Raw genomic sequence first — 12,932 nt, forward strand, 5'->3', positions numbered from 1 at the left:
GTTGTTTCAAAAATGTGTTAAACCCACATCTTACATGTTTACTAACTGTCACGGGACCAGTCACAACCAGTCACGATTCTTATAGCAGGAAGACATATATCACTGACATAACGGAGAGTTTAGTCTGACCTTTCTTATTAGTCCAAACTGACTTTTAAGTGAGATGTAAGTTTTCCTATGCTTAAGGTGCAGTACAGGTGCTGGTCATATAATTAGAATATCATCAAAAAGTTGATTTATTCCACTAATTCCATTCAAAAAGTGAAACTTGTATATTATATTCATTCATTACACACAGACTGATATATTTCAAATGTTTATTTCTTTTAATTTTGATGATTATAACTGACAACTAAGGAAAATCCCAAATTCAGTATCTCAGAAAATTAGAATATTGTGAAAAGGTTCAATATTGAAGACACCTGGTGCCACACTCTAATCAGCTAATTAGCTCTGTGTCCAAGCACATTAATAGAGAGGCGAAGGGAAGGAAAAGATGTGGTAGAAAAAAGTGTACAAGCAATAGGGATAACCGCACCCTGGAGAGGATTGTGAAACAAAACCCATTCAAAAATGTGGGGGAGATTCACAAAGAGTGGACTGCAGCTGGAGTCAGTGCTTCAAGAACCACTACGCACAGACGTATGCAAGACATGGGTTTCAGCTGTCGCATTCCTTGTGTCAAGCCACTCTTGAACAACAGACAGCGTCAGAAGCGTCTTGCCTGGGCTAAAGACAAAAAGGACTGGACTGCTGCTGAGTGGTCCAAAGTTATGTTCTCTGATGAAAGTAAATTTTGCATTTCCTTTGGAAATCAGGGTCCCAGAGTCTGGAGGAAGAGAGGAGAGGCACACAATCCACGTTGCTTGAGGTCCAGTGTAAAGTTTCCACAGTCAGTGATGGTTTGGGGTGCCATGTCATCTGCTGGTGTTGGTCCACTGTGTTTTCTGAGGTCCAAGGTCAACGCAGCCGTATACCAGGAAGTTTTAGAGCACTTCATGCTTCCTGCTGCTGACCAACTTTATGGAGATGCAGATTTCATTTTCCAACAGGACTTGGCACCTGCACACAGTGCCAAAGCTACCAGTACCTGGTTTAAGGACCATGGTATCCCTGTTCTTAATTGGCCAGCAAACTCGCCTGACCTTAACCCCATAGAAAATCTATGGGGTATTGTGAAGAGGAAGATGCGATATGCCAGACCCAACAATGCAGAAGAGCTGAAGGCCACTATCAGAGCAACCTGGGCTCTTATAACACCTGAGCAGTGTCAGTCAGGCAAAAGGAGCCCCAACTAAGTAATGAGTGCTGTACACGCTCATACTTTTCATGTTCATACTTTTCAGTTGGCCAAGATTTCTAAAAATCCTTTCTTTGTATTGGTCTTAAGTAATATTCTAATTTTCTGAGATACTGAATTTGGGATTTTCCTTAGTTGTCAGTTATAATCATCAAAATTAAAAGAACTAAATATTTGAAATATATCAGTCTGTGTGTAATGAATGAATATAATATACAAGTTTCACTTTTTGAATGGAATTAGTGAAATAAATCAACTTTTTGATGATATTCTAATTATATGACCAGCACCTGTATATAACTGACCTTGGTCTGTGTTTGTTTCACTTCTGCTCCTTACTTCTTGCTCTCTGCTATTTTGGCGTGCCAGCTTTTTGATATCTTCTGACGAAGATTGTTATACTCAGAACTCAGAATCTTATTGTAGATGTTAGACTTTTGATTGCTGGACCTCTGTTCTTTTATATCAACGCTGTACTCAGCTATTACATTTTATTATCATTTATTCATCATTGATTATTAATTTCTTGCTCATCAACTTCTTCAACTGCCTGGAACTCATTGCATCACCTATAAAGCAACATCAATGTATTTACTTGACAGTCATGAACTTCAATGTGAACTCTTAAAAATATCCAAAAGCTCTAGACAAAACTGACAAAAAAAATCATCAATATTTATTGCGTTGACAAACTTGATCTTAACTTTGATCTTGTGGTGCATGGTATTTAAAAAACAACTCAATGCTAAAAAAACAAAGACATACAAAACAATAATACACATTTACAATCTGTGATAAAGACAATAATGGGATAAAGAATAAATTTACTGCCTTTTGTTTTAACAACACAGAACTAAAATATTTATCTTACAAAAGTAAACTAAAATGTTCATAAAATGGTAATAATATTATATTAAATATTAAAATATTTCCACATTTATCCTCGTTCCAAGTGAACCCATATTTTTGGTATTTAATGTCTTTCTTACATAGTTTTGTACATGTGTTTGGTTGCAAGTATATATTTTTTCAATCTATCTTGAACAAAAATAGGATCGTTCTGTTCTGTTTTTACCACATGGCACAAAAGTAGTAAGTCATTTCTTGGTGTGTGTCATAACTTAATATGGCTGTCAACAATTCAATTGCACTATATTGTGTGAAAAAACCACTGGCAACAGCAGTTGCCTGTTGCATAGAAACAAGAGCATTACTGTACATTTATGAATATAACTCAAATATCTCAGTTATGAAGTAAGTTCAGCTGAATTTACTGTACATAAAAATATAATACGTATGCAAAACCTAAAAATGTATTTTCTATCATTCAGTGCATGTAAGCATTGCAATTGCTGTGTAAAACAGCGGCATAAAAATGTCACATTTAGCTATGATTATCCCATAAAAATGGCCTTGCTTTGAACTGAGACACAATAAGAACAAACAAACAAACAGTTCTGTTTTACAGAGTACAGTGAAGCATTAAGCGCATATCCTGTCACAAGAGATAAGAACCATTTTATACACTGCACATCAGACGTACAGTCATGTCCTCGAGGCAAGAAGAAAGTTATCACACAAAGAATCTCCATTCTATTTCATGGCCATGCTGTCAATATTACGCTTCTGAAAGTGAGATTCCTCCACAAGAGAGACCGCAGAAGATTGACGTGCTCCTCTGCACCTCATAAAACACTTCATTAGCAGTTCGTCATTGTTAAAGAGGTAAACCAGTGGGTTGATCGCACTATTCATGCATGCCAATCCATTACCAACCTGATTTAAAATGTACACATTAGAATACCATTTCTTACACGTGCCGTCCAGCTTGGAGATTCGAGTTGCCAGGTTTAAATTCCTAAAAATATGATAAGGAATGAAACAAATAGAGAAGAGCAGGGTCAGGATAACAACCAGCCTGAGACATCTCAGCTTCAAGATGACATCGATGTCTTTCTTAGTCATCAGAGTAAACGCCACATGTCCGTAGCAGCATACCATTATTAACAACGGGATCCCGAATCCAACAACCGTCCTTCCGATGCTGTACTTCAGGTATTCCCTTATGTACTGGTCCGCAGTTGTGTCAAAACAAGTTGTTTTGTTGATGGAGGTTTTGTCAAAGAACATATCTGGCAGGCACTGAAGAAAAACCAAAAACCACACCAGCAAAACAATCACCACCGAATGTTTTGTTCCAATCCTGCCTTTAACCCTCAAAGTGTGAACGATGCCGAGATACCTGTAAACGCTGATGCACGTGAGGAAACCAATGCTGCCGTATAGATTGATGCAGAAACACAATCTTATAATCTTGCAGAAAACATCTCCAAATATCCATTCGCTGTTGAATGCGTAGTAAATCACCAAATAAGGCAAAGTGAAAAGATATAGAATGTCTGCCAGGCAAAGGTTGACCACAAATATATTTATATTACCCATTTTCTTCCAGTTATCGTACACAGATTTCAGTCCCATGCAGTTGCCAATTACTCCAAGTGTGAAAACAATCACGTAGACTGAGGGCAAAAATCTGTGCGTAAAATCAAAATTGACAGTTTTACAGGTTGTGTTGGACTCCATCATTCATTGAAGACGATTATCATACTTTCTTGATGGAGGCTGGAGATGTATGACATTCTCGCACATGAAAATGTGTCACCGGAAGTGGAAGCATGCGTCTGGTGTCTTAACTGCCTGTCTAACTGTCTGTCTTAACTGTAAGTCTGGTGTCTTACAGTGTTTCAAACAAAACTTTGAAATATGAGCTTTGAACTTTAACTAATCTCTTTAGATTGTAGAAAAACTATTTATGATAGAAACAGTGATATATTTTGTTTTTGAGTAATAAAAGACGGAAGGAACTTTACTTAATATTTTGATGCAACATACCCAAGGAACCTAATGTAAAAAAAAAAAAAAAAAAAAAAGAAGAAGAAGAAGAGAGACACTTTTTGTTCTTGATTTTCAAAAGCATCTGGTTTTTGGTTTTGATTTTGGATGCTGTACTCATTATCATTACAGTCCATATATTCTTTATTTCTATTATATTTGCCCATTCTTGTACATAATTATTGTACAAATTCTTCCATTGCAAATTAGTGATTCTTAACCAGGGGGCCTCAGCAAACTTCCAAGGGGGCTGCAGGATGACTTTAAATTAATAGATTATTAAAATAATGTAACTATTATCTAAATTAAAATGTTAAAAACACACAAAACATCAAGATGTAAACTGAAAACATTCTGAATCACTGAATTAGAGCGTCAAATTCTTGCTTGCCCTTCCTCGCAAAAACAAGAGAGGGCAGCCTTGGACTTCTGAATTATTGTAAAGCAAGAGACTCATGCTGGGCATTCAATATGAAGCAACAAGATCCAAAGAAAAGGTGACAAGTACAAAACTTTATTATTGAGAATCTGACAAATGCTGTATTAACTTTTGACTGCAAGGTTGTGAGGTGGCAAACGACAGTGCAATAAAATGAACACAAATATTAAAAATTCTAGTATTAATGACAAAAACATATAGACATAAAAAGTATTTACATATATACTATATACAGTAAATCTTTTGCATGAAATTTGTAAACACTACAGTTAGTGTCAGTCTTCAAATAAAAGCCTACAGTGAATACAGGTGCCACACTTAACTGTAGATATCACATAGCATCTAACCAATGCCTGAAGAACTTCTGCATTCATTTGTAATGTTATTTCTGGTACAGTTCAAATCCGTCTTAGATCCCTTTTGGTGAAGGGGAGAAAACATTTTATCTTTTATATCATTTTCATCTTTTGTGAGCTAACAACTTTGGAATTCATTGAAATCCACAGTTGTTATCCTATAATATAATACAAAACTGACAAAGATATTGCTCTTACATAATTGTTTAGCATTTTTCAAGTGTACTTTAAGTGGACCTAATGTATCATCCGACTCAAAGTAAAAACAGCTGCTATTGTGTAAACCCAATAGATTAAAAAAAGAAAAAGAAAAAAAACTAAAAATGAAATTTCTGGCAGATCTTAAACTATTTCATTTTACTAAGTACAGAGCCAACTAACAGGGAATGTTCTCAGAACTTTGGCTAACGTTCTGGTATAAGGTTCTCTCAAAGTTATGAGCAAACATTTTTCCAGTAATGTTAATAGAATGTTTGGTCAGTGTTATCTAGTCTTTAATCATGTTCTCAAAACGGTAGTACAAAAACAATATTTATACATCGGTTATGAATTTTTTTTCTGAAATGTTTTAGTTGGATGCTCTTCTAATGTTTTTCAAATGTTTCAGAATGTTCAGAGAACATTCATCATTCCCACAATGTTTGCAAAATGCTAAAATGGAATGTTCCCTCAATGTTTGCATTATTAAAATAATAATAATAATAATAATGTCGAAGAAGTGTTTTTCAGTCATTAAATTGAAAGCTCAAATCTTGAGTTGGGTCCATGTAACTTTTTTAACTAACACTCAATAAGACATGTAAACCCAGAGCATCCAATGTGAAGCTACTAGATCCAAAGTCAGCCTGCAAGAGAGTGAGTGTCTAACCCAGGAAGGGTGTCCCTCTATATGCCCCTACAGATGAATAGGGGCAGTTGTAATGACAGATGCAGGAGTTGATGATCATGACAGCATGACTGAGCAGTCTTCCCCCAGGGCAGCGGAAAGTGACCAGTGCCGTGCCAGTATGGTAAGGAGTGCAGCAACGGCTGTCTGTACATGAGCCACAATAACGAGGCCTATAGAACTGTGTACTATAGCAGCCCTGGTGGAAAAGCCGAACTGGGGTTGCTGACCTGTAGCTGGGTTGACATTTCCTCCTTGACCACTGAAACAAAGATGTGGGGTTGATTAGAGAATGTTTTGATCGGTCAGAACTGAAACAGCCTATGGTAGATCCTCTCACCTGTGGGGTTCTATGGAGAACAGGCTGACAGGGTCGGATCATACACAAGCGGATCTGCATCTCCAAGCGACAGGATGGGTTTTGATTGGACACCCGTGTGGATATTCCAGACCCGCAGGTCAGCGAACAAGCACTCCACTCGGAGCTCTGGTCTATGCAGTTTGAGCCGGGTCTGGTTTGGTATCCAGGATCTGCAGGCAATGTCTGGTCACTTCTGGAAGCTGCCATCCCAAAAACATTTCAAATAAACTTTAGCATTTACACTTCTTTCAATATGAAACAGGCAACTTTGTACCACATATTAATTATTTCAGAGAATCAAATTATGCAAACGTCATCAAATATGAGACCATTTTAAATTCTGCTGTTAAGCAGCTCTAAAAAAAACAATAGTACCATTATTCAGCTCAAATCAGTTCAGTGTTGATTCAGTTCAGTTCAATAACTGTGAAGTTCTTCAATTATGAAGCAAGAGCAATTCAGCTATATGCAGCTCTACAGAAGGCAATAGTGTTGTTATTCAGCTCAAGTCAGTTCAATGTTGATTAAATTTATTTCAATAACAGTGCTGATGTTCAAATTCGATTCAGCTATAAAGCAGCTTTACCGAAGACAATAATAGTGTCATTATCTAGCTCAATTCATTTCAAGTTTTCTCATCCAATAGTGTCAGTGCAGTAAGGATAAAGATATATCCTTAATGGTGTTCACTGTATTTCATTTTCATTATAAACATAAACATTGTATTAAAGTAATGAGAATATAAAAGAAGTCTTACTAGCTGATTGGCTAGAACATTTTGCCATAACATGCTACATTTTTGATCATGCACCAAACCAGACTAAGTGCATGTTTGCTACAAAAAAAAAAGACAAAGTAGCTATTTAGCAATTGGTTAACATTATCCAATAACCCAAACAGCCTAAGTTACATCAATGGAAAAAAAGTCATTTCAGAGGAATTTTGATGAAGCGTTATGATGACAAACATTTTAAAAATAACACGCACATATGAGTCATTCACAATAAGACATGGAATGTGCGTTTAGAAAGTACAGTATATAGTATACATTTTTATTTAATGTTGAGTTAAAATATTAATTCTAATCTCATTAAACCTTAGAGCTGTAAACTGGTAATCAGCTCATACCATCTGACCATCATTGTTATAATCTGAGAATCTCATAAAAGGAATACCTCCAACCCATTTATTGGCAGTGTTTTATACACATGGATCTGTTAACATTTTCACTGCAAACACACTCAGAACAAAATGTACCATTCCAGCCGATGTATCTTGGGTGACATTGCTTTTGAACACCCTCCTGACCAGTGTTCTACACTCTGTCTGGCTTTCTGGCGTTTAATTGTTGCGTTACACAGACATGAGTCCTGTTATGAATCATGGAAAGTTGGCTTCGAGAAGAAGCCAGTATTTGTGCTTTTGGGTTCCATTTTGGCAAGACATTTTCAATTAAATGGTCAAAATCCCACAATGAAAACCTCAGTCTGGAATGTAATTGAGAGTGTTCTCAGATAGGGATTTGAATAAGAAACATGTAAAAAGATTTATGCAAAATCCCAAAAGAAAGGAGACAGTTTTCTTTCCAGCTCATGAAATATATACTTACATGAACAGCAACAGCCTTTGATTTGTTTGCTGGAAACAAAAAAAAAAAAAAAAAAAAGTGAATAAAGTACCTATATGAGCGTCCTGAAGCACTGTGTTGTCCATATTTTCACACACCCACTCTTTACAGCATTTTCCTGGTTGCTGAACCCTACGAGGATGAGGGCAGTCTGGGGTGGGCAGGAGAACATCCTCACTGCACCGGGGCACACAGGTCACCCCTCCGCCCGAACAACGGCACTGAAGAGCACAAGAGGGCTGGAATACCTGGCCTTCCTGGTAAGAGACTCCATTATGCTCACAGCCCAGCTCCTTCTGGCCTAAAAACAGTGGTTCAAAAGATTACACTAATGACACTAGATGCAGTGCCCAAAACTGGATAGGCTGGGCCGCTTTCACAATGATACTGGGATGTAGAAGGTCTAAATGTTTTGATGTTCTCATAAAGGCTCAGCAGAGTTAAATAAAAAAGAATCATACCCAAGCAACACATAGTCATCGCGCTCCTGAATGAATCAGTGATTCTGAATGAATGAGTTAAGTAAATAATTCAATGACTCCCTCATAGACCATGTACATACTGCAAAGTTTCAGGATCAGCAGTGACAACTGCATTTAAATAAGGCAGTGAATCCCCTAAATTAGCATTCCGTGTGTGTACGGAATACGACTCTCTCCCGAAAATGTGATGATTGACACCTTTGTAACCATTGAGTTTCACATGTTTGGCACTGTAGGTTTAGGATTAGGTGTGGTGGTAGGGTTAGGGTTAGGATTAGGCAACCAGGTAGTGGCCTCAAATAATAAAATAAATAAAAAACTGCTCAAATGATAAATCAAAAGTTCAAATGCAATTTCATTACCTCATTTAGGGTGTTTGATATTCCATTTTCATTATAAATTCAGTACATCCCTGTCATATTTAAAAATATAATGTAGTAATCAAATGATAAATCGAATGTATTCATCTTGTAGGATTAATTAAATGCTCAAACCATCATCACAAATGATGAATTAAATATTCAAACCGACATCGCAAATGGGAAACCGACGTTGTAAATGATATGTGAGAAGTCTCCATCAAGCACTATGGATGGACAGTGTTTTACAGTGCTGAGAGTTTTGAGAGCATTTGGTTGTTGAAGTAGTTTGCACTTACTGACACACTCTCCTGGGTCACCAGGGAAGCTGGCACTGTAGTCACATTGCAGCCCGCGCTGACTGTCACATGGAAACACCTCACTGCAGGCCTCGCCCTGCTGCCGGGCACACACCTGGCAGCACTGGCACCCATCGAGAATGAGAGGAACTCCCTCTGGGCAGACTGGTACAGAGCCTTGGCACTGACAAGGGCCTCCACATTGCTGACAGCACACCTAAGACAGCATACAGAAACAAGTGTTATGTAACACATGCAACAAAGCATCAGAGTCTGGGTAATTTAGGGTAAAGAATTTCTGATAGTTCCCCAGATATTCTGTACATCTGTGCAATAATATGATGGTCCAATACATGTGGTTTCAATAATCAAACATTACTGTGATATTATGTACAGTATTTCTTTCAAGTTTCTCATTATTGCTACATTTGTCATGAATGACTCTAACAATAGCAAAGAATGCTTTTCAAAAACATGCATTGATAATATGCATAGGGAGAAGCAAAAGGAAAAATATCTTCCCTCTTGTGAATCACTCACGGTAAGTATTCCCAGGCTCTGAACACATAAAAACATGCTTTCAATTATAATAGAGCTAGAGCCAACCAACAAAATCTTTCATTTGTACAGAACATTCACTCTTTAATTAAGAATTAATACAATACTGCATTCAGTTTATACTGGAAAACCCTGTTTAATAATGAGTGAGCTCTCAAAGACAAATCTTCCAACAGAAGACCCTGATAAAAAAAACATTAAACTACCCTTTCCTCTTCTAAATTCTAACAATGCCAATTTACAAAAGTATAAGAGGATCAAATATCAAAGCTGTTGAACAGACATCAGAAACATGATTCCACTGGCAAAACACATGCATGCATGCAAACAGAGCGTGCGATTCTCACCTGTGAGCCTAGGTAAAACAGCAATGCCCATGCCATCAGGATGTTTCTGTCTCTCTGTATCTTGTCCATCATGCTCTTCCACAATAAGATTTTCTACTTGTGTTACTGTTTGCTCACTGCCTGGCTCTGTGCACATGCACTTTTATAAAGTCCTCGCTCTGATGTCATAGCCTGACTGCAGGGTAAACAGTGGCTGGACCTGGATCAGAAATGTTTCAAATTCCACATCTCCGTTGCCCATTTCCACAACCAGGAATTATTTTCTCTCTCTGCTCGTCTGCTCTGGTGTGCAGCGGTAAAACATGGACTTTTGGAAGAGAAGACTGCACATTAGACTTGCTCTTGACCACATCCAAGTTTTCTGTTTACTTCTAAAGTCTAATAGCTGTTGTTTATTGAATTACTACATCAAATGTAAAACAAAAGACTGATAAGCAAGGCACGGTATTGCACAAAAGTTCAATAAAAAGGTTTGTATTGCATACAATTTAGACAAAATTTAATTGCCACTAACTTTTTGACCCGCCAACGGAAATAAAGCAGAATTAAATAGAATAGAATCATAACCAAGCAACACACAATCATCAGTGGTTCTGAATGAATGAGTTGAGTAAACAATTCAATGACTCACTCACAGACCATGTACACACTGCAAAGTTTCAGGATCAGGAATGAAAACCGCATTTAAATAAGGGAGTGAATACCCTAAATTTGCATTCCGTGTGTGTACAGAACACGACTCTCTTCCGAAAATACGATTATTGACACCATTGTAACCACTGAGTCTCACGTGTTTGGTATGCACCGTACGTTTAGTATTAGGCGTGGGGGTGGGGTTAGGATTAGGCAACCAGGTAGCGGCCTCAACGAGGGGGGTAATAATTTGGCAGGGAGTTAAAATTCAGCACATGCTTATGTTCTGCAATTTTAACAAAAACACTATCAACAGCTGCGTCATGTTTTGTTTAAGCTTTGAAAGCAAGGCAGTATTGCAATGTATTATTATAAGCATTTTTTAGGCTTGTTGTTTGGGCCCAAAAATGAAAATTCTGTCATCATTTACTCACCCTCATGTCACCCTGATGTTCTGCTGTACACTAAGGAAGATATTTGGAAGAATGTTTGTAACCAAGCACCCCCCCACCCCCCCAATGACTACCATAGTAGGGGGAAAAAAATACTATGGTAGTCAATGGGGGGCGAGATCTGCTTGGTTACAAACATTCTTCCAAATATCTTCTTTTGTGCTCAGCAGATCAAAGAAATTCATACAGGTTTGAAACAACATGAGGGTGAGTAAATGATGACAGAATTTTCATTTTTGGGTGAACTATCCCTTTAAAATAAAGAGGGGCGGGTTGTGATGTTTTGGTCTTGTTTAAATATAAAGCAGTTGGATTTATTTCAGTTGTTGTTTGTTGTTTTTCGTGTGTTTTCTGGCAACACAAATGAGTCAAGGCATTCAATTACTGAAGGATTACAGAAGTACTGAAGTTACAGAACATGATTAAGCACTAAAAGGTGAACTAATTTAGCTGCAGTGTGTAGGCCACGTGGCCATCAAGATCTTCACTTTTTGCCACCTACTGGCGTAACTATGTAACTTGCAGAAAAAGTAATTGAACACACTGACTGACTGACTGTCTTTAAAGTGATACAAAGAGTGAAAAGTCCCAGTTAACAGAATTTTTGGAATACTGCTTGGTCATTAAATTCAAGGAGTGGAACTAACTGTGGTTTAAATTGTAAAAGCATTTAAAATAGAAAATTTGCTTCAGTTTATACTGTGGGTGGCACTGAAAAATATTTTTTAGCTTCTCAAAAAGACATTATACAATTTTCACGTCGAGTGCTCAGACAAAACAATCCTATTGAAATGTAGGATGACCCACTGGGAAGGACGGTTTAAAAATAGACCTAGACGGGAAATTCACTTTTACAAATACCACAGCTCTTGATAATTCAGCTGGAACACATGTGGCCTGCCAGATACAGCAAAAGTGGAGTGGATATTAGTTCTGTCTAAAAAATTCTGTCCAGCTACTCTTATATTTATTTTGACATCCTTTCCAAAAATCACAAATGTTTGGAATGTACAATATCACCGTAAGGGGCCATTTTGGGTACAAAACACTCTTTATGTAAAACACAGTAATAATAATCAGAAAGAAAAATATTGTACAATGTCATGTTTTGCATAGATTTCTGATTTAGTTTAAGAGTGGAGGAAAAATAATCTAAATATTATTATCCTATAAATGTTATTAAATAAACATTCATCAAAGTCCAGTGGAAACATGTAATAGGTTGTCATAAATGACTACATGTGTTCTGGAAGATGACTCACAAAAATATTGCTTAAATGTTTAGAGATTAACTGAGCAAGAAAAGCAGATGTGGGACAAAAACTCCCTCTTTCATGTTTAAAATTCAGCCAGTTGTGACTAGTCTAATAATGTCTCATGAAAAAGTTTGCGCTTACAGTGAAATGCATGTGGGCTGTGGGCATGAGTGCTTTCATTTAACACCAGCTTTACAGCAAATAAAACCCTGAATACTAAATGACAGAGCAGTATAGTCATATGGCAATTCTATTATGAATGTACATCAACCACAGCAGGAAAACTCTCTCAGTGTGGTGTGATTGGTTTTAAAGAAATATGCTGTGGTATGTAAACCTGATTATGCTTTTGGTATTGGGAATAGGAATTTTTTGTGTTTACTCCTTCATTCATCCCAATTCTTGCTGCACATGTGATCCTCAGGGCTTTGTCTTAGGACCTTTCCAATTTCCTTTCTTCCTATTAGATGTTACCACACACCCTAGCAATAAAGAAGAATTACTTGGTGAATAAACATGCTTGACCAGACAAACTGAACATAATTCTAACATTTTTTAGGCTTCGCCAGACAATTCGTTATGACTTAATGTTGAAAAAGCCTATGATTTGCCTTTGAGGTTTAAAGAATTTGGCCTCAACTGTAACATAGTTAATCAGTTGGAGTCATATAATAATTTGGAAACT

At 37.1% G+C, this 12,932-nt stretch overlaps 2 protein-coding genes across 3 annotated transcripts; both read right to left on the reverse strand.

Annotated features, from left to right (window-relative positions):
* Positions 1–1,955: 1,955 nt before the first annotated feature.
* On the reverse strand, positions 1,956–3,988 carry si:dkey-78k11.9 (P2Y purinoceptor 1). The gene has a single exon (XM_051879973.1). It carries the CDS (start codon positions 3,884–3,886, stop codon positions 2,894–2,896), a length of 993 nt encoding a protein of 330 aa, XP_051735933.1. The 5' UTR covers positions 3,887–3,988; the 3' UTR covers positions 1,956–2,893.
* Positions 3,989–4,685: 697 nt separating this feature from the next.
* Positions 4,686–10,190, reverse strand: ccn5 (cellular communication network factor 5). 2 transcript variants are annotated; one of them, XM_051879970.1, is made up of 6 exons: positions 9,907–10,190; positions 9,542–9,559; positions 9,002–9,218; positions 7,914–8,162; positions 6,214–6,434; positions 4,686–6,135 (listed from the first exon to the last, which is right to left on the reverse strand). In XM_051879970.1, the coding sequence occupies exons 1-6, from the start codon at positions 9,976–9,978 to the stop codon at positions 5,851–5,853; spliced, it is 1,062 nt and encodes a 353-aa protein (XP_051735930.1). In that variant the 5' UTR covers positions 9,979–10,190; the 3' UTR covers positions 4,686–5,850. The 2 variants fall into 2 exon arrangements, with proteins under 2 accessions (XP_051735930.1, XP_051735931.1); XM_051879971.1 differs by lacking the exon at positions 9,542–9,559 and having other exon boundaries at positions 9,907–10,183.
* Positions 10,191–12,932: the final 2,742 nt, after the last annotated feature.

Source organism: Ctenopharyngodon idella, chromosome 22 (assembly GCF_019924925.1).
Source record: "Ctenopharyngodon idella isolate HZGC_01 chromosome 22, HZGC01, whole genome shotgun sequence".
NCBI classification, from domain to species: domain Eukaryota; kingdom Metazoa; phylum Chordata; class Actinopteri; order Cypriniformes; family Xenocyprididae; genus Ctenopharyngodon; species Ctenopharyngodon idella.